Genomic DNA, 22,778 nt, shown 5'->3' on the forward strand with positions numbered 1-22,778 from the left:
ATTATCTTTTGAAGGAGTAATTTTCATAATAAAAGAAGGAAAAAACCAAAACAACCTCACATCTATGAAGGTGGCAAAACTGCCCATTTCTGAAGTTTAAATCAATATAATTTCCAGCTGATTTACATAGAAATAAAACTGTGGTCCTGTACATTCTTTACATTACAGGGAAACAGTTTATTTAAAAAAAAAATATTTACATATTTGAGTACTTGGTTCTTTGTAATAGAGATTATATGAACACAGAAAATTGTATGGTAGGCAGGTTTATTTATTAGATTTTTCTATTTGTTCTTTTTTGTGCAAATTCCAAATCTCTCTTTTTGTGTTATGATCTGCCTCTATTTGCCTTGTATTACTGCTGCTGCTTTTTTTAGGATTCTGAGAAGGCTGGGTGACTTTGCTTCGAGGAACAGGAAGAAAAGATTTAACTCTTGAAACACCCAACTCTGTCTTTGATTTACTGTTGCTGCTTTCCACAGTTCGACTGCTGCTGAGAGGACGCATTCCATCCTGTGAATAATAATAATAATAATAAAAAAGAGCATTTTCTGTATAAATAACTATTGACATTTGACCTGAAAAGCAACCAATGAACCCTGCTCGACCCTTGGAACCCTTGTTATTTACAGAATCACAGAATTGTAGGGATTGGAAGGGACGTCAAGAGACTGAGTCCAACCCCCCTGCCAAAGCAGATTCCCTAGGACAGGTCATGCAGGGGGGGTGTCCAGATGGGTCTTGAATATCTCCAGAGAAGGAGACTCCACAACCTCCCTGGGCAGTCCGTCCCAGGGCTCTGTCACCCTCACTGTGAAAAAGTTCTTCGGCATATTGGTGTGGAACTTTCTGCACTCCAACATGTAGTCATTGCCCCTTGTCCTGTCTCCACAGACCATTGAAAAGAGGCTGGCTACTTCCCACTGTGTCCCACAGTCTTTTGCAGTTTGATACGACAGATTCTTACTACTTGGTGAACAAACTAGGGCTCTTTTTTTTGCTCCTTTAACTGAAATTAAGTATCAACAAAAATCTCAGAATACCCCAAATAAGACGAGGAGTTTTCTGCATTGTCATTAAAAACAATCCTTACACTTGATTCTCAGATGTCTCAATTTGAGGAGAACTCAAATGAAAAAAATACAAGCAGCCACAGCTAAAAGGGGAGAAAAATAGAAATTTAGGTAGTTTGTAGCAAAAAACCCCCCACCAGCTTTATAGCTTGACTAATGATACCCACTTTTTTGGTGCCACTGAGGCCATAAATAATAACAAAATAATAATGAAAAAAATAATACTTCAAGAATGGAAGTTCAAATAATTACACTTTAATCCATAATCTTACAGATTGCTTTCTTATAAATTAGATTTCATCATTTCAAATTATTTATGCTAAGAAGCTGCGTTCTTAAGAACTGGACCTTATTCACTCTGCTCAAGTTTAGATACCTGAAGTGCCAAAGTCAGGTGTGCCATCACTTTCTGTTCCTTTCTAGTCCAGAAGAAAGAGGTTAGCTAAGTCATTTTATGATGGCCACTAGCATATCTCGTTTGTGAGAGATGCCTACCTTTCCACTGACAGGAAAGGAGAATTAGGACCTTAACTGTTAGCACCAGGTGAATCCAGATCACCTTCTGGGCAGTAATATGAAGAAGTTAATTTTCACTATCAGCTACCACTCTTCACTGTTTAGTCCTTATTAGTCTTTGATTCCATCAACTTGTATCCTGTATCAAAGATTTGGCATCTCTTACAAGTTTTTTCTATCTAGTTCACCTATTTGAAAGCATTTTTTTCTTCCAGCCAATTAGAAAAAAGGAAAAAATAATTAATTATGGGTATGCTGCCCTTTTAAGTAATTTGTCTCATCACTGTTAAGATCCCCTCTGCTTATACAGCACTGCTTTCGCAGTAGGAACAGGGAGGTCAGCTGACTTGCCAAATTATCCAGGCATCACAACTTACGTGAATCTCAGATTTGCAATATCTGAAATGATTTTGTTTAGAGAAACACTCAAAAAGAGTATATATAAATGTGGATCTGCAAAAATTGTTTCTGTTAGCTCAGACTATACTCTGGATTTTAAGTAAAATAATAGAAAATATTCTAACATCTTGAATATTTGGATAATAAAATGTGATGGTAAAGGTGGTGCGTCATGTCACCTTTAGCTTTTTTAATGCTTAGGTGTGCAAGTTAAGCTATCTTCAGGGCTACTTTCCACTGTACCTGCAGGAAACAGAGTATCTCTAGAAAACAATTTATTGCAGTCAGATAAAAGCCTCTTGGTCAAACTCTAGGGGACCCCTGGTGCGGGGAGGCAGAGGGACTAGCAAGTGAACATAGACAACGGCTTCTGCCCTGGTGAGGGGTGACTGATCCACATGGTCAGAAGTTCTCCTGATGTTCAAAACCACAAGGAGCAAGAAAGAAAAAGGAAAAAAGTGTGACAACTTCGATATCCAAAGAATGAAAAATAATCAGGATATTATTTCATCTTCATATTTAGTAGGGATGTTGGCACCCACAAACAATGACTCCAGTTTCTGAAAAGAAGATGGCAGTGGAGCTATTGTATCTTCCAGTACCATTCAGCTTATCTTCCCAATCTGAAACTACTCTGGAGTTAGTGAAGTTTGTTTAGACTATCTTTTCCCAGAATCACCAAACTTAGAAACAGGATTTCTTTGGATTTCTCATAAATAATTTGGTAAGACAACTGTATATTACAACGAATAGCTAGGTATAAAAAAGAGACTGGATCCCTCTTTTAGAAAAGTGGTATTTTCCACAGACTCTGGCAATATCATATCTACTCAAAATCCTATCTATTTGGGTAATCACTGTTAAAAAAAAAAAAACAAAACAATAAAGAGGTAGAAAAATAAGTCACAAATCAGCAGTTTTACATCAGGACTTGTAGTTTTGTGCTTTTGCAAATTTGCTGAATATCATTAATTGGAAAAAACAAAAACCATTATCAACCCCTGTGGCTTTTATTTCTCTCTGAATTGGATGCAAATAACTTATAATGTCAGAGTAATGCCAACAATACTTGGCCTAGGGAGATGGCTTTATGTAAACGTGAAAATTGAAGCAAACACATCCTTTGTTTAATTAAGGTGCATGGAAGAAACTTGGCATGGTATGTCCAGCAAGTTTCCTTAGAATCATGACAGTTTATTCTTGTAATAAACAGGGCATTGGAACATTAATTCTTTGGATCCAATCAGGAATTCAGGTTTTGGAGAAACTCAAGACACCTCCCCTACGACAAAACTTGTTTCACCTACCTTTTGTGCTGTTATTTTACTTGGGTTAGTACCACTTGCTGAAAATACAGGAGTGTTCGGAGAGTTATTGAACATCAATAGCTCATCCTTAGAATCTGCAATCTGAAAAAGATAAGAAGTGGTGATTTTTTAGTTAATCACAGCAGAAATGTGTTTCAATTTGCTAAATGTTGGAGTCTTGATTTTGTTTTCATGTAGTTTTTGTGCAACACAATGCATAAATATCCAAAGATGGATTAAAATACATCTCCTTTACTCTTGAGTGTGTATCTAGGAGATGGGGGAGAGAAAGATTTCACATTGACAATTATCAGAGGAAGATTAAACATACATTTCCAGAGCAAGACTATCCAGCAGAGCTTAAAGGTAGTTTCCCATTACATTTTATGCAGCCCCAGGAACACCACAGAAAGAAACGATCCTTTTCTCTTCCTCCTTCCATGTTTCTTCCCTACTATTTTTCATCAAACCTTGTGACCAGGCAATAGCAGATAGAGTCTGATCAGTCTTCTCTCTCCACTGAACACTTGGGTTTTTATCCTGAGGCAAGTTGATCCAATTCAACTCTGCAACTGCAAAAGTACTACATCCCAAGATAACAGAGACAGCAAGAGCATGTTTGAAAGGGCAAATTAGGGAGGAGAAGTACTTATTTTGATGTCAGCTTGAAATTACATCACACAATCACACAAAGAAAACACGCAACAGCACCCTCACTTGTGTAAGGCTCTGCTGGGCAATTTATGACAAAAATTCCAGTCCTGGATGGTTCCACCCATGGTGAGGAAACTGAACAAAAGACAGTGACATCTATCTCCTTCCTTATCTAACCCGTATTTCCTCGAATTGTCAACAATGAGCAATTACATTTTGCATGTTATTAAACACAGTTTCAAGTTTGTTACCATTTCTTTAAGCACATCCCAGACTTTCAAGGGTAGATGCAGTAAATCTCTGCTGACTGGTGGTTAGCCAGCCTGGTGCACATGACTCATGCAAGCACTGCAAGGACTTTAAAAAAACCAGCCCAAAACAAAACACCATAATGAAAGATTTCATTAAATAGTTTGAAAAATCTTCCAAAATAAAGTCGTCTTTTTTAAATTAAAATCATGGTTGAATTCTAAGAATAAAGAGAATACTTAACAAAGCAGAACTAGTAGCACTGCTATTCAAGGAGATCCTTGGGGATGTAAATGTGCAGCCTAGGTGGACAATAACCTAAGACTGATTCTCTGTTTCAAAAGATCCAGATCATCTGCTGTGGTGTGAGCACTGCCTGCTGTCACAGCCATCTACTTCAGCTATGCTAGGATGAAAGAAGGAAAAGAATAAATAGCTACAGAGCCGGATGCTTTTGGTGTAGAAGGAAAATGAGATCCACAGCTCCACCCTCTGCTCCAACAGCCCTCCCACAACCACCTGCAGCCCAACTCCAGGGTAGAACTTAGCCTCAAACCTATGAGCTTTGCAAGACTCCTACACCCTCTTCTGCCACTGTGAAAGAATTAGGCCAAGCCTGCCTTTCTGCCTTAGGGCAGCAAAACTGAATTTTGCTTACACAGCAGAAGAGCACTGGGCCAGTTCTGTGACAGCCAATGGGATTACATTAAACAAACCAAATGTGCAATGCATGTTAGGAAAAACTTTCTACATCTTTAAGACTACAGAACAGTTTCCCAGTGGAAGCAATGATATTGTAAAAGATAACAGGGGAATAAGAACACAGAGAAGGCTGTTGTCTCTGGTGTTTATGAACTTATAAATTTCAGCCTCCACTACAAAAATCTCTGTAAGAAAAAACAGTGAAAGTGTAATTTAAAGTAATGTATATTAAACTAGCACACTTACCCTCACATGTATAATTTATTAGTTGACTTTGGCTTATTCCCAAATAATTTAATAATTTTCTTCATCTCAAGCAGTGCTTGTAAATTAAAAATTTATTTCAAACACGTAGCAAATAACTGCATATGGCAATGATGTGAATTATTTAAAGGCCTTAAGTTTACCTTGCTTATATCAGGCTCCGATTTGCTGGAACACATACTTTGAAGTTCCTGCACAAGATCTACTTCATCATCAGAACCAAGGGACAGCCTTTGCTCCAGATGTAACGTTCTCAATTGATCCTTCTCTGAAGATCTGGTTAAAAACACCAAACAAGAAGCTAAGAGAACAATTAAAACCGAGCTATGATACAGAACTTAAATATTATTCACACCTGGAAAACAGAAATTTCATTACCACAAACAGAAAGAAAACAACATCTAAGTAAGTGACAGCAATAGTTGTCAATAGTTGTTATATCATAATAGATCTTTCTATTCAATTTTTTCTTGGAAAAATTTGGAAATTCCAACAAAGGATTTTTCCATCCACTGTCTTCAGACTCCCCTTTTTGAGAAGGAGCAATCATTTTTATTCCACTCTCTCTTTTTTTTGGACATAATTGGAAACACTTAAGAAAAACCCTGCCAAACTGGAAGCATAAGTATTCTATGCAATCTGTGCCTGTAAATATGGTACAACCAAGATTTCAGACTGAAGTGCAGTCTGAGATGCATATCCCTTGGGCTAATTTCTACACTTCCCTAGAGAAAGCCTGTATCATTTGGCCTGAAGTGTGTGCACAATACGCCTTTGAATTGCCACTGAGGAACCTAGAAGAGCCAGAGGAGTTTTTAAAACATAATGCCAGGTGAAAAAAGCATACGGCTGGCTTTTCATGGCAGAGCACATTACATAATATTCTTAAGTCACAGATTATTGTGTTACATAAAAAGACAAGGTTTGAATTGCAGAAATGGGTTCTAAAATTATACTGAAGTACATAAAATTTACTTTTCTCTCAGAAATGAAAATTCAAAAGGATTCATGTCTTCAGATGTAGAACCAAAACATTATGAAATACAAACTCTTCATCTATTCTTTATAACGTGCTTGTTTACAACAGAATTTTATCATGTGTTACAAATACGAGAAATTAAAACTTACTTTGTGGCAAGAGAAGCTCTTTTCTTGCAGTTTGGTTGCAACATAGTCTTAGATTTTATACCTGCAAAAAAGAGAGATGATGAGTGTTTTATTGTGTGGGTTGATTTCTTCATTCTAAAATCTGTGATAAAAAGGGAAAATGTTTTCCCATTTACTGGATATTTTATCAACAGAGTTGGTCAGTGATCAGAATAATACATCCCTTGAAACGGTTCAGAGTAGTGTTAGGGCCACAAGGTACCACTAAAATGGTGAATGGGGTAAAAAGCTTTTGTGGAAGACAGAACATGAGGTTTCTGCATGAGGCACTTGAACCACACTTACTGGTTCTCTCAAAGAGAAATCACTTGTCATCAGGAACCACTGCTCAATCTTCCACTGCCTGAGCCAATATCTACCTTATCATCAGACAACAGGAAAGGCATTAGAAAAACATCAAAAAATATTAATTAGGATATCTTACAGTTACAAAGAAAGAAATTTTTGGGGAACTCCCCCCATTTTTTACTGCTAAACATAAACACAGGTGTTGTTTAATTGAGAATTTTTAAATCCTGATATAGGAGAAAAGTTAGATTCATATCGATGCAGCGCAAACCCCTGCACCTTCTCTCAGAATCCAAAATGGAAAGTTTTACCTTCAGTGTTTGTCTCCTGCTTATTCCATGACTGGGAGGATAAATGGCCTGACTTTTTGCGAGGACTTGTGCTCACTTTTCTCCAAGAAGCAGTTTCATTTCTTTTCTTACCACAATTTTTGTAGCTCGAAACCACGGACAAAGGAAAATTTCCTCCCTTAAAATCTGCTATATAATTATCTAGCTCTGAAACAAAAGTAGAACAATGTTAGGAAGATCCAACTGTTGCAAACAGTTCTTCTTTGACTACCTTACACAACTACTTAGTTTGGTGACTGTGAATGCTGTAAACCGTACACCTCCCCATTGTAACTATTGTGACCTTTTGTGGGAGTTTTAAAACAAGAATCCAGCCGTCAAAAGCCCCACTTTGGCAATGTACAACTACATGCCCTTCAGATTGTTCTCAGTTACCTGTTCTGGGTAGAGGACAGCCATGCAAAACAGCTTTATTTAACAAGATACTGAGAGCAGCTTTAACAACAGCCTGTTGACCTTGGCTAGGATTTTTTTTGGCTATTGCTTGTCCTGGTACAGATGGTCTTTTCACAGAGGCTCTGGAGAGTATTGCTTCTTGAACTCTGGGTGCTATCACAGCATTCCATAACTTGGACATCCACCTGGAGGCACACAAACAATCCTTTAACTTCAGAGACAATTACCAATCCCCAAAATTTTAGCCTTTGGGTAAAGTATCAGATTTTGAATTTTCAGGAAGCGTAGTTTAGACTTCCTAGTGTACCCTGTATCAGAGAGGAACCAATTTTATTTAAGATATAGATTTTTATGTTAAGTATTAAATTATTATTTATTATTAAATATTAAATAACTTGACCTACATTTCTTTGGGTTGCTTTGGTAAACTATTTGCTGTCTGATGCTTTCGCTCCTACAGATAAGGACTACAAAACATGCTTTTCATTTTAAGGCTAAAAGAAAGAATCCCAGAAAGATGTGTGTTTGTGTGCATACCAAAAATATCCCCTTTCACCTTTGCCAGTGCATGGAGAGGTTTCCATGCTTGCAGGTGTTTGTTCATAGCCTATCTGTTGCCAGAGTGGGAAAAAGGAAGTATTCAATTATTATTGCATCCCTTTCCAGTATTCTTCCATTTCCAAACTTGTCCAGCTCTCAAGACGTTTCTATTGGTGCAGCTGCCTCACTCTCCTTTTGTTTATTTGATCTATGGTGAACTATGTTTCCAGGATGCTGTAGATTTTCCAGATTGTCTGGTTTAGAGACTGGGTCTGATTACAAAAATTTGATTCAAAGGGCATGTTTCTTCTGGAACTTTTGCTTTTCTAAGAGAGAAATTGCTTTAGCACAGAAGTGAAAAATTTGCATTAGGAAATAAATAAATGCTGTTTCTTAGCTTGCAGTTCTCAAGGTAGAAAGGCTAGCAGTTTCAGGCTTAGGGCTGAGCTCATATACACAACAGATATCGAGACAATCCCTTGTAGATCAAATCCAGTTGTTTTCTTTATAACTTCTTGTGAGAGGAAGATGGTATGTTTTAAAGTCAGAGGGTTTATACTAAAGGTCTATAAGAAATGATAGACCATAATGCTGTTTCAGCTTTGCAGAAATCCATTCAGAAAAAGTGATGGCTAAAATGCCTGTTTGCTGGACATGTTGATAGGCAAAAGCCATTTTATCACCCCAAAGATTATGACAACTTTTTTTGAGTTTCTGTTGGTTGTTTTTTTAAAGTTAGAATGCATGAATCCTTTGATAAATGTATTTTTGTTTAGTTATGAAGCGTAAGATTGAGTTTTTATGATACATAACTACAAAGTTACAGTAATAAAAGTTATAGTTCTTATAATAATAATTAGAATTGTTGTTACAATGAAATAAAATGCATATTGGAGATATTATTTGAAGCTTCCTTAGCATAATGTTGCAGATACCATTCCACACAGATACAGTCTGCTTCTGCTAGCTGAGTTAAGCTACCAAAATAAACAGTGGCTTTCATTTTAGTAATAAAGCACTCTATCTCTCCATTTCTGCCTATGTCATCTTTTGACATCTTGTGATACCTCTAGTATAAATGGTAAAAAAAGAATACTGCAAAGATCAAATTACTTGAGCTCATTCTGCTTTAACAGTTAATAGATGCTGGGCTATACAATGCCATCCTGATGTTTGAATTCAGTCTTACGTTTGCGCTCATCTTGACAAAGTCCCCAGTGCTTTGATACAACTGATACTTAGGAATGATACAGCTGATACTTAGGAAGGCTTAGCACCCTCCTGCCCCTGAAAGAGAGCTGTAAAATGAAACCCTTTCCTTTTGGAACATAAACTTTAATTCCCTAGATTAAAACCAAGAAAAAAACGTGGCTAAAATTTTCCTCATCTATTGACTCTACTCTCCAAACCACGTGAAGCTACACAAAACAGCCTACAGCAGTTAACAATTTCCTGTCATGCCTTCTCTCTCCCTTCCCAGCTGCCTGCCTCTCCGCCGTGCCCTGTGCTAACACTGAGCCCAGAACAAACTCAGTTCGTAGCTAGAGGTCTGCTGCCTTAATGAATCCAACTGACTCACTGAAGCTTTAACAAACGCAAAACCTAGCAGAATAGCACAGTGGAGAGGAGGGGCAAGAGGACAGGAGTGGTTAATTAGATTGAAATAACAGCCACCAGTGAGCTGCTAAGTAAATCTATTTATTGCTAGTTATAGGACCACACTGTTAGCCATTGTACTGCTAAAGTAAAAGTATCCAGTAAGTGCTCACTGGAGCTGTGCTTTTTAATTGTTTATTAGTGGACAAAAACTACATTACATGAGTCAGATGGTGTATCACTACTGTAAAAGACATTTTGGGGTTGTGTTCAAGATAAAGCATTGTGAATCTAGTCAAAATTACACTTAGGAGTAATCCAAACTCATAGTGCTTATCTAAAGAGTAGTTTTTCTGTCCTCTACTAATGCCATTTCAATAAATAAATGATGAAGACATTTCAGAGGATGTGATTCAAGAGGAATACAGGAGACAGATGCATAGAATACTTCATTCTTTTGTTTCATAGCAGCCATAAAATTTCAAGTCAATGCTGCACCCACATTTAGGTTTTGATTGTTACTCTGGATATCAGATAATCTGGCCTTTTAGGAAAAAAAAAACCCAAAACCAACAGAAAAAATGTATCAAAAAGTGCAGAAAGAACAAAAACTGAGAAAACCAGTGCACATGCTAAGCAAATGACACTAGAAGAAGAGTTAACAGAAATTAGTACAAGAGAGAAAAGTCAGAGCGGGACCAGAAGTGTCAATTAAGGAGAATGCTATGAAGCAGATTGAGAAAAGTGATGTTGCACATCCAGAAAAGTTACTGAGTTCTGAGTAATTTTGAATGTTAATCAGGGGCTCATTACCTTTTTAATAAAATTAAGCAACCTCTTAGTATGAAGCAGTGTATTTTAAAATTTTAAAATTCTGTAATTGTTTCCTGTACCACTTGCTAGCGTTTGCAGAAAAGTTGGAATATGAGCAGATATTCTTGCAATATTCACTACACAAGAACAAATTTTCATCATTCTTTTATTTTCCTAGAAAGATAACCATGTGCAGAGCTAAAAGGTATCTATCTGCCTTATTGACTATGCTAGAACAGACATCTGTGAAATTTACCAGATATTAAAAATAGTGAGAAATCACTCCACTTCTTTAGATTTCCCTCATATAAAACTTCACTTCAAAGGAAACACTACCAACTTTCCAAGTGCAGAATCCTTGAACCCTGTTTTGGTCTGTTTGCTAATGAAGAACTTTCTTTACAAAGCTGTCTTGAAATGAAGAACAAGACATTTAAGAATGTTGAGCAATATTAGCTATTCCAGTGCAAGTAACGTTTTGCAACCTCTGTGTCAGAAAATAACTGGAAGACCACAAAATAAGACTTTCAACTAGTGTTAGACACACAGTTCCCACTTGTGTCCTTCAAAATTGCCCTTCTAGGAATTAAGTATCAAAAAAAAGTTTTAAAACTTTTAATAGCTTCTGCTAAAATACTTTTAGGGTTGCTGAGTCAGATGCCTTTTGGGATAAACATAACTGCAGCATTTGTAATAAGTCTCTAGGTGGCACTGAACTGTATCGAACAGGAAATAGAGATCTTACTTCACTGTTGCTTGGCCATGCCCTGGAACCACAGGACAGGAGAAGAAATGTTTTGGTCCCATAAGTGCTTCAGGTGCTCCCAGACGTGATAAGCAAGAGTTCAGCTGGTGCCAAACAGCAAGAATCCAGTCTATGATCTTGCACACAGGGTCACACGGAGGAGGTACTTTGCCTCTGAACTGCAGAGAGAAAAGATGTTTGACATGACATAAGGCCTCTGCTGCAAATACTTTCCTTGAAAACCAAACCACAAGCAGGCTTGTGATGTTTTTTTTTTTTTCCTGCTATATTGCTATTATGAAAATCAGGAAGAGTGAAAAAGTGATAAAACTTTTTTATGGAGTTTACTGAAGTCTCGTATTAAAACCTATTTCCCAACTACACTTTAAATGATATCTCCTTATCAATAAACTGACATGTCTTTGCTTTCTTATGGGAAACTGAAACACAAATTTGGCAGACATCCTTTTTCTCTGGTGTTTAAGATCAGGATTGCACGAGGCACCTACCACATCCTATGCAATATGTATGATACAAACAGGGCATATAAAAGAACATACAATCACACTGATTGATGCCCATATTGACTTTATACATAGTAACAACTAAAGAAAGATGCCTTCCTCTAAGACTTAGATTTTTTAGCATGCCTTGTTAAAGGCAAATTCTTTGGTGCCAGAACAATCTTCTATTTCATCTGACTCCAAACTACAGTCTTCATCATCCTAATCCTAGGATTATCCTCTGGAACAGTTTGAATTAAAGGAAGCATTAAAAGATGCAGTAGGGATAGTATTTGCCAGCACTGAAGTCAGAGCATCTTGAAAGTGTCTACAGGCAAACAGTTTAATGTGAATGCAGAATAACCTAATAAGGGAAATAAGGGAAAAGAGCTTTTCATCTGAAAATAAGACTATTAAGGCACAAGCAAGGATTTCTTGGGTGTTGGATCCGATGATCTCTTGAGATCCCTTCCAACCCCTACAATTCTGTGATTCTGTGATCTCGTACACAGTCTATTGTTCAAACAATAAATCTGCTTTCACTTTCCTTTAGATTTTTAAAACAGATTAATTCTATTTTTAACACTGGAACCCACTATTTTAAGATACACACCAACTGGCATTTGAGTTTGGAGTCTGCATATTGCATGTGTATAAGAAAACCCAATACTAGTGCAGTGGGCATTTTTATTCACTATTTAATTAGGGAATATATGGGATGACACAGGGCTTTTTTCTCCAGATAGCCACCCTCTGCATTTATGCTTTAGAGATAACAAATTTAATGAAATTACCACCCAAATTCTGTTCAACTTCAGTCAGAAGTAGGAATATATAACATTGTTAAACTCCAACCTGTGAGACCAAGGATTGCTTTTAAGCCTAAACAAAATAACCTGAGCCCGACATCTGTTACATGATGTCACAAGTTCTGGTAGCCAAAGCAGCTTGGCAGAATAAGTTTGATCCACCCTTTGTCTGTGAAGAAGTCAGAATACTACTTCTGCAATTCTCTGCATTACTGTATTTCTTGGCCTCATGCTCAACTGAAGACAGTCCTTCTCTTTGATCTTGAATGATCTTCTTTCAAAGTGCTTCTGTCCCTTTATAAAGGAGCTTAGATTACTAGACACTCTCCAGTGTAGGGCTGAGAATACAATCTTCCTCCTCAAGAGGATGGAGGCCAGTTCTGTTACATAATTCCATTCCACTGTCCTCTGGTCTATACTTCATTCCAGCACCAGCTACAATCAAATCACCTACTTGCCTATAGACACTTGCTACCCTCCCAAAACTTTACCCAGGGATTCTGGAAACCATCCATACCCTCAACCAGACAACCAGTCATAATGGTTCCAGATTACTATGTCTGTAGGGACTCAAAGATTTAAAGCACGTGGGGAAAAAAGTAAGGATAGTTACACACAGAAAAGAAGTACTTAATTATGCAGGTGAAAAAAGTAATCTAAGAAAAGGAATCTATTAAGAGTGTGATACATTTCAGATTACTTTTTTTCAAAAATAAAATATTCTGTATTTTTTTTGCTATTAAAGAATACCTAGGAATGTTTCTGAATTTCCTCATTACCATAACGGAAACGTTCAGTTACCACACATTTCCTCTTTAGGATCTCTTTGAATCAGTAAGCTTTTATAGATGAGAACTGTGACACAGGGTACAGGAGATGACATCTCCAAGGATAAGAAGATACATACAGCTGAACACTGAGAACCAACAGTAGGTCTGTTGTCCCAGACCAGGACTCTTTACTACTAACAGTTTTTTTTTTTTCTATTGCTGAAACAATCTCCCTTTTTAAGCCTGTTCAAAACTCTGCTGCCAAGATTATTTTCCTTTGCAGCTGTTTCGATTAAACTCCCCCTCTCAATGTCTAACACTGCTTGACTGTCTGCAATAGCTGCTATCACACTGGAATGGGTTTCTTCCAAATAACTTCCAAAGTTCCACAGTTCTGCTTCTGCCCACATCTTCCGTTTCATTTGCTGTCCTCCATTTATTTATTTATGTTAAAACAGACTTCTCAACTTATTCTCTTTGGGCTTTTGTTCCAGCTTCAGCAGGCCTATTGGCTCAAAACAACTTCCTCACTGATGCATTTTCACCCCTCTTTCCTCTTGGATTTGAAAATCATTAAAACTTTCGCTGCTTAAAACTTAAACAATACACACAGGACATATGCCTATCTTATTTTAGATATATAGAATAATTTCCTCAAAAAAGGGATTTTATGTTTGATGACTGCTATCACAGTCACATAGGAGATAAAAAAGCCTACTGAAGGATGGTTTCATACAGTGGATAAGAAAATATCCATTGTGTTAATATTTGTAGCCAACCTGTGCATTTATGTTCATCAGCCATGGCTGCACACCTTCCTATATGGGGCCAAGCACAATACTTACAGATATAGAGCCTATATATTCCCAGAAATTAATGCTTTTACCCCGAAAGAACTTAGTTATCTGCTCAGATTTTGACATTACCGTGGTACATATTGCACAGACCCAGTGATGAACAAAGATTGTTGAAGCCGATTCAGGTTCTCACCTTGTTTATAACTTTTCTTCTTAAAAACCTCTGAAGCAAGCCACGCATTGGTTCCCCATCCCACCTAAGCTGGACCCAGCGGAAATGCTGCTGAACCAGCAGGTCAGAGCCATGAAGATGACACTTCGCGATTGTCCCCAGTAAGAAGCAGTTCTCGTGGAAGTAAAAGGCACCGGATGCTCCATTTGCTACAAACGAACCATAAAAGTGTTATTGGAGTACTCAAAGCTTTGATGTGATTTCATATAAAAGCAAGAAGCATGACATAATTAGAAATAAAAAAAACCCCACCTAAAGGTGCCTTAAAATGTGCTATATTTGGTTAAGAACAAAAGGTTTCAATAAAATATAACCACTGAACGAATTAAAATGTTCTCCTCCAAGTTCCCTGTTTGTCAAGTATTCTAATACTACTGTACTGCAGTAAAAACATTTCTCCATTCCAAATTCTTTAAATACCTCTTTGAATAGTGCAAGGATTTTCCGAACTCCGATTCTCAAGAGGTGCCAGAAAATCTCCTAGTAATTCAGATAAAGAAGCTCTCTCCAGATTTTCTAAAATCACAATGGTTGTCTTGCTTACAGGAGGCTGTTTAACTGGGACCAGACAAGCTGAAATATAAAAATCCCATTAACTTCTACTTATGAAAATTGACTTTTACTTATGTATACAGCTTTTACTGCTACTAATGCAACAAAGGATTAATTTAAAAAAAAACCAACATTGCCTTTTAACTTCTTCACAGCAGCAGACTGTATAAGACCTTCAAAACTGGAAGCATAAAATCAAAAAATAAAGTAGTACAATACTGTACAATAAGGAAAAAAAAAAAGCAAGCTACTATTAAAATAAACCCCTGAAATGGCTACAATGGGATCTTCTTAGGAAGGATTTCAGTACACTGAAAATAAATACAACAAAAAAGATAGCAACATTTCTTTCATTTGCTCTAATACATCTTAAAATTTCAATGTGTCCTCTTTATACCATGTAGTTATAAAAAGGAATTAGAATAATCCACATTTATAAGAAATTTAATCATTATCCTTAAGAATCACCCAAATAATCAGAGCTAATTTGAGGCACAAACAGTAGAACCTGAACCTAATAGGCATTAAAATTACATACATCTATCTCCTTTTTTCACATTTCAGATGTTTTCCTTTTTTAACATGTTATTGCCTAAAAAAGATACAGCCTTTGCAAGTGTTCCTCTAACACTAAACCCCAGAAAAATTATTCTGTTATACATATATTAAAGAAAATGGGGCTTTGGGCAAGCTGGTCTAGCTGTAGGTGTCCCTGCCCATGGGGGTTGGAACTAGATGATCTTTAACGTTCCTTGCAAGCCAAACCAATCTTTGATTCTGTGAAAACACTTGTCTTGAGTATACTGCACCCTGCATTGTTTCAGAACTTTTTGAAGGAGACACTAAAGACGGTAATTAAGGGAAAGGATGAGTAATAGGGCAAAACTGTCTGTAGCTGATACTTGCCATTTATTAGCAGTTTCGTGAATATTACTGCCCTGTTTTACTACGAGGATACAGTTGGACAGCAGGGAGGACAGGTACTTCTTCTGCCTGATGGAACCACAGAGAGACAGGGGCGAAGAGTGCAGAACAATGGGGCAAGAAGCAGACATAAAAAATGCGACTCAACAGCAGCATAGTGCTGAAATGCAAGCATGGCCTACTCAGAAGTTACACCAGGACGTATGCTAATGAACTGAGTGGAGCACTGCACACCTCTGTATGAGCTCATGGGACGGCTCTGCCTTTATTCATGCACATGGATGTGGTCAAAGTGGACTATGAGGACATTGTTGCAACCAAGCAAGCCAATGAAAGCTGCAGGATAAAAGGGTACTTAAGGATAGGCTCCACACTGCACACAGAGCAGCTAGAAGACAGCATTCAGTCTCACTGAATTGTAGTTTCTGTTTTTAAAAGTAAGTCTAGTTTGTTTGAATAAAATATTATTTTAAGAGACTCAGATTCCCTTCATGTTTCTGGTCTGCCCACAGTGAGAAGGGAAAAGGTAGGGCCTGATCCTCTCAAAGCTTTAGCTGTCTCAAAGTTTCATCACAGTGGTACATGAGAATGCAGCCAGAGGCATTGCATTGGCACAACTGAAACTGCTGAAATTTCATTTGCCTAAAGCCCAGCCTCTTTCCATACAGAAAGTAAAAATCATAGATCCTGAAACACAAGGTTATTCCAAGTAGTAATGACATTTATTTTTAATGTGAACGACCACATTGAATGAGAGGTGAAATTATGACCCTAAAGCTGTAGAAGAGACCGTAATAATAAAAGAGAAAAGCCCAACATTTTTGGGCGAAAATGGTCTTGTTACCAAGGTTAGACTCAAACTACATTGCTACTTATTGCCAACAAAAAAAATCCCAAACCTAAACACTTGTAAAACTGAAATGAAAAAAAATATAGAAGGCAGCTGCAGAGGTGAAAGTAGGTACGTATCTGAGAAGTGCTTGCAAAGAGCAAAACTGTATTTCAGCCAAAATTACTTCATTTGAACAATACCAAAGCGAAGGAAGAATCTTACCACCCTTCAGGCTCTTTTATTATAGTATGTGTAACGTATCACATCATATCATACTGTTGTGTTATTTTGTACATTATATATTAATATTATATACTATATCATTACTGTATGGGTAATTTACAGCCTACAGACCTCTCTGAGAATATTTCACTGTGGAGCACCCAAGTAACAGGACTTGAATCTACATGTAGCTATTCACATCCATTAAGGCAAAATTGTTAATTTCAACAGAAATTCAACTTTGTCCTGTAGTGGGTTAGAATACTAAAATTTGCCTGCCTTGGTGAGAAATTTAGCTCAGCTGCACAAATAAGTATCCAGTAAAAAAGCCTATATCAAAAGCAAGTGGTCTTTAAGAACTTACTCACAACTCCTTTTAATCCCACAAAGGTAATAATTAGTTTCCCTTATTATATCTTTTTTTTAAAAAACCGAACAGCTACAATAAGGCAACAATAGACCTTCATTTCAGATTCAGTAGATCTGAACCACAGTAATCAACTTTTAAAGGTTCACAAGCAAAGAGAAAAGGAAGGAGACATAAAAAATATTAAGAATATTAATTTTACTTAAATGGCATGAACTTTTGACAGAGCTCCTTACTGGACCTCAGATAGACTCTTATTATTCTCCAAGCACCTGGAAAACTAAGGCTTCTGTTAAAACCTGCCACCCAGTAAGCAAAATGTTTTAATGTGTATCTTTACTTTGTACCATGAAAATTCTTCCTACAAATTACCAAAATCAGACTTGCTGAAATAACCTTACCACTACTGATGAACAGTTCTGCAAGCTGCTCCTTGGAGAAACCAGCATCCACTTCAACTTTAATGATTTCACACGTGGATCCTGCAGCCACTTGCTTTTGCTGTATTTCAAAAGTATAGATTTGTTGAAATAGTGCAAAGTTTAAGTTATGGGGTAATTTACTTTATATGTTTGTATGAATACCTTCATGCAGGCCGCTATCTGATATGCTATATAGTCTTGCAAACTTCCTTCTGGACCATGGAAAATGACATTACGGTATTGTTCAACCTGCAGACAGACAACAAATTATTCTTCAAAGTTCATAGATTTGAATTATTTTTTTTAACCTAGATGAGAAAATCATCACGCAACAGACAAAATTCTTTGTTTTGCACTACTGGAGTTGATAATCCTTACTATATTAGTTTCCAAATAGGCACTATTTGCATACCACGTCTTGAAAATATATTGATAAATTTATATCAGCATTTCTAAAACTACATAAAAAATTATTTTTTCATTATAACAATCATTAAAATTTGAAGAATTCATGTAGGAAGGGTGACTTTAAGAGTCAAAAATATAATCTTTATTTTGAATTAAAAGAAAAAACGGAATGATGTTAAAGACTATACTTCCAGTTGAAATGGGATGAAGTTATTACATGGTAGAATAAATATGGTTTTTTCTATCTTAACTGTAAAATTACTTTATCTCTAAAAAGTCATTGTACAAAATTGTTGAATACAGCAGAAACCTATGGCACATAACTGTTCTAACACAAAATACTATCCAAGGACACAGCAGAAGCTGTGCTGGTTTAAAATTAATTCTGATTTTATTAGCAATGTTAAAACAAATGATCTATAAAAGTTAACTCACATTATCCAATTATCCTTTTATTTTCAGGTATTAAATAAAATGTAAGAGTTAAAGGAGAGATATATATATATGCTAATAATAAAATTCAAGTCTTGGCTGCTTACGTGAATGTTATTGTAATTTATTTTTCCCACAAAAAGTGGAACAAAATAACTTTGGAAAGAAGTAAGAAATCACAGAGCTTGTAGTATATTTTCTTAAGCAGTTCAGTTAATCAGATGTCAGGTATTTAAAGAAGAAAGCTAATGCCTTCAGGAGATTCAACTTATTGGGTAAGATTCAGGGGGGAACTTAATTTTAAAGTAACAGCTTTCATTACATTTCTTGTTTTAGAAGTCTTGATATTCTTTTACAGAGTAGGAGTTTAGCCAACACTATTACAGAAGTATTTTCCCATGTAAGCAGCATACAGTGAGAAGCAAGTCTTATCCTTACCAGGCGGAGGTAGTTCTGAAGTGTCTGAAGATGGATCATAGACGCATAAGTCACACTATTTAGGCAGCCTTCTTGAGGTCCTGTAAAAAGAGATACACAAGTAACTTTTCTAGATCTGTCATGTTTATAAGCACGTATATGATGGATACATGTTGTTCATGCAGTATTTTGCAGTGATGTAGAACCAAATATGCAATTTAAAATGGTGAAGAAATGAAAGACAACAGATTCAGGGGTATCCAAAACATAAGTAAAATATATACTACTGTATAATTGGAAAAGGTATAGCAGGGCTTTTGTGTGCCAGCATATTTTCTAAATGTTGTTGACCCTTTCAAATCTAATTAAACAATTAATTGGATATGATATTTCCGAGAATCCAGCAACACTGAAGAGCAAAACCAGTAGCAAATTACTCTTAAATTATGTATTTCATATGGAATGTCTTAATATTCAAAGCTGCAAATTATGAATTGAAAATTACCAAACAAAAACACTGTGATATGCTCGGCTCTGTTCTTCTTCAAGAAGTCCCATGGCGGTTGGGAAAAAATCTGACCTGTTGACCACGAAATGTTTCCTGTTAAAAAGAAAAAAGTAAGAGAGTGAGATATTCCCTCTATCTGTACAGTGTCTTATGCTCAAGCTATTTGGCTGCTTCCAAAATGTGTTCAGTGCAAACACTGACAAATTTGACAAACAAAGCAGTCCCATTTATTAAAACATACCATCATTTGACACAACTAAGCATACTAATGTTTTCTGCCAATTAAGACCCAAGTTTAATAGCTAGCCTGTCTTTACCTCATTACATGTAAAATTAAGTAAAATAAGATACTTTGCCCTGTCTAATGTGAATAGGGCTTTTCGGGGGTGGTGGGCAAGAGGGGAGAAGGGGATTTAAGATTATGCACATGAATTTTCAGTATCCTGTGCAACTGTTACTACCAACTACCACATTTGGGCTAATTTCTCATAATTTTAAGGATTTTCTGTTTAATGTTGATAAGTGAAATCAGACAAAAGAAGAGTAATTCTATTATGTTCCTGATTTACAGCCTGGATTTTCTGTACAGTCTGGATGTACTATAAAGTCAGTGTGGGCTTTCCTTTGACCTGTTTTGTTTCACCTGTAATACAGATTCTGCAGTACTAAATTGAGTAAAGTACTAATTAACATAGGACCTCGTGGCCGCTGAGATGATAGTGAAGTGTTTAATGAATTGTATCAAGACACATAGGTAAAAGTAAAGCACGCTTTCATGCCAGTGCTGTTCAGAGTTTCTTAGCCTAAGCTTTAAAAGGCCCAGAAATTGAAAGACATTTTTATATTATTTACAAGATTTCACAAATTCAAGAAACCCCCCAATTAATTTTTTATTAATTACAGCATTATCGGTACCTAGTTTGACAGATAATATACTGCTTGCACTGAGGCCAATGTTGGATTCTGCACCACTATTAAATGACATGTCTTCTAGGCTCCTCCATCCATCAGAAGTGATTGCCTGGAAATGGTTTGTCACTGCCTGACTCACTGCTTTTGAAAAATCATCCCATGATGTCTGTTTGCGGATATGTAAAGCACATATTGTGTTTTCTGTATCAAATTCCTCTGTACCACAATGGGCTGGTTCAATGCCACTGACTGAAATCTTTACAGGTACATTAAGAGCATCTGTTGCAAAAAAGAAAGAGAGAAATTGTAAAACTCAATTAAAAAAAAAAAATCCCATTATTACAGACCAGTAACATCTGATATTGCAAAGGGAAGTTGCAAAATAACTCCTGCAGCAGAAAAGCAAATGTTAAAGAGCAGCAGAGCATATAACAAGCACAAAAGCAGAGTGATGAAAAACAAGTATCAAGGTATCTGTCTTTTTTTACATTACAGTACATTTACAAAGAGTAAATTTGGCCTGTTGGACTGTTCAGTGGATAGGAATTGGCTGGATGGTCACATTCAGAGGGTGGTGGTCTGTGGCTCCAAATCCGCATTGAAGACAGTGGCAATTGGAGTTCCTCAAGGGTCTGTGGTGTTTAATATCCTTATTAATGATATTGACAGTGGGACTGAGTGCACCCTCAGCAAATTTGCTGATGACACCAAGCTGAGTGATGAAGTTAATGTGCTGGAGGGACGGGATGCCATCCAGAGGGACCTGGACAAGCTGGAGAAGTGGGCCCAGGTGAACCTCATAAGGTTCAACAAAGCCAAGTGCAGGGTTCTGCACCTGGGTTGGGACAATCCCCATTACCCATTCAGGTTAGGAGATGATGTGCTTGAAAGCAGCCCTGAAGAAAAGGACGTGGGAGTACTCATGGATGAGAAGCTGGACATGAGCCACCAATGTGCATCTGCAGCCCAGAAGGCCAACTGCATCCTGGGCAGCATCAAAAGAAGTGTGGCCAGCAGACTGAGGGGTGATTCTGCCCCTCTGCTCTGGTGACACCTCACCTGGAGTACTGTGTCTGGCTTTGGAGCCCTCAACACAAGAAGGACGTGGACCTGTTGGAGTGTGTCCAGAGGAGGGCCACAAAAATTATCAAAGGGCTGGAGCACCTCCCCTGTGAAGATAGACTGAGAGACTTGGGCTTGTTCAGTTTGGAGAAGAGAAGGCTCTGGGAGGGACAACCTTATAGCGGCCTTCCAGTACCTGAAAGGTGCCTACAAGAAAACTGGGAAGGAACTGTTCATGAGGGCATGTAGCAATAGAATGAACTAGAAAAGGGGAGATTTAGGTTGGATGTTAGGAAAAAGCTGCTAAATTTGAGGGTGAGATCTATGGAACAGGTTGCCCAGAGATGTAGTAGAGACACCATCCCTGGAGATACTCAAGATCAGGCTTAATGGGGCTCTGAGCAACCTGATCTAGTGAGTGATGTCCCTGCTTACTGCAGGGGGGTTGGACTAGATGACCTTTAATGGTCCCTTCCAACCTTACACATGCTATGTAATGATTCTATCATTATGATTAAATAACAGGAAGCAAGACAAAACTTACTTAATCTTTTATTTCCTCTTTACAGAATAATTTCTTATAAAGACAGATGGGAAATGGTATCTTAATGTTTCAGTTTATTGTGGTTGTGCACATTTTTTTATCAATGCAGAAAGGAATTTTCTGGCACTAGTGCACAAGTAGAAAGTACAGTTAGCTGAGCCAAATGTCTTTAAATAAAAACCTAAGAGCGAAGACAGAAAATTCCTAAATGTAGGGCATTTACATGTACATTGTTTCTAGAAACAAAATTAATTTAATGAAGTTATTTTCAATCTCTCTCTTTGAAAAATGGAATACAACAGAAGCAGCAGCAGTCTATATGGATGATTTAGATGACTAAAAGTGAAACTATCTTCTAACCTTAATGCCAAAAAAAGACCTTTCAGAAAATATCCCTGAAATTAAAAATAACTGCAATCACAAAAAATATATAAGATTATGAAATCTTACAAAATTATCTTAGTTTTGCTTTTGAGTTCAGAAGCCAAATCTTCAGCTGATACAAACCAGCAAAGCTTTTCTGATATCAGAGCAGCTCTGATTTAAACCCACTAGTGTGCCATAGGGAAAAGATTACTCAAAGGCTTCCTTCAGATGTGGCACTGTGAGAGATGTATCAAACCTTTGTCCTTCCGATGGCTGGACCTCAGGGAAATGAGCAATGACAGCAAGAAATACAGATAATTCTCTGCTAGGAAATGTAGGACAGAAGTACAATGTATGCCTAAACTTCAGTGCATGTGTCCTCTCTAGCATAGCTGGCAATCCTGTCTCTCAGTTTTTCAGATCTGTCAGAGCACATCCTCCTGTCCCACATGCATGTACTTCCTTACTGTGGAAATCTTACTGGATTGTGAGAAAGGCAGGGATGGTACATACACAGCTTACCCAAAATGTAGTCTTGGCTTGTTGAGGTGTATACCCAGATGAAAGCAGTGTTTCCAAGCTTCCACAGATCAGATATTATGGACAGGGGAAAGTTAACTAAGATCAAACTGATGTTAAG

At 37.1% G+C, this 22,778-nt stretch overlaps 1 protein-coding gene across 1 annotated transcript in view; it reads right to left on the bottom strand.

Moving 5' to 3' along the window:
• Window positions 1-267: 267 nt before the first annotated feature.
• Window positions 268-22,778, bottom strand: part of CTTNBP2 (cortactin binding protein 2) — a gene marked incomplete at its 3' end in the record, with an annotated part of 85,304 nt that continues 62,793 nt past the window's right edge. The window contains exons 10-23 of the mRNA XM_084278497.1: window positions 20,170-20,445; window positions 19,252-19,347; window positions 18,768-18,847; window positions 17,652-17,738; window positions 17,469-17,568; window positions 14,591-14,743; window positions 14,132-14,319; window positions 11,060-11,238; window positions 7,345-7,550; window positions 6,931-7,116; window positions 6,293-6,353; window positions 5,308-5,440; window positions 3,296-3,397; window positions 268-513 (exon numbers count right to left, since the gene is read on the bottom strand). Coding sequence (XP_084134623.1) covers window positions 268-513; window positions 3,296-3,397; window positions 5,308-5,440; window positions 6,293-6,353; window positions 6,931-7,116; window positions 7,345-7,550; window positions 11,060-11,238; window positions 14,132-14,319; window positions 14,591-14,743; window positions 17,469-17,568; window positions 17,652-17,738; window positions 18,768-18,847; window positions 19,252-19,347; window positions 20,170-20,445 — 2,093 coding nt within the window. The remainder of the gene's footprint in view (window positions 514-3,295; window positions 3,398-5,307; window positions 5,441-6,292; window positions 6,354-6,930; window positions 7,117-7,344; window positions 7,551-11,059; window positions 11,239-14,131; window positions 14,320-14,590; window positions 14,744-17,468; window positions 17,569-17,651; window positions 17,739-18,767; window positions 18,848-19,251; window positions 19,348-20,169; window positions 20,446-22,778) is intronic.

Source organism: Gallinula chloropus (assembly GCF_964237585.1).
Source record: "Gallinula chloropus genome assembly, chromosome: 1".
NCBI classification, from domain to species: Eukaryota; Metazoa; Chordata; class Aves; order Gruiformes; family Rallidae; genus Gallinula; species Gallinula chloropus.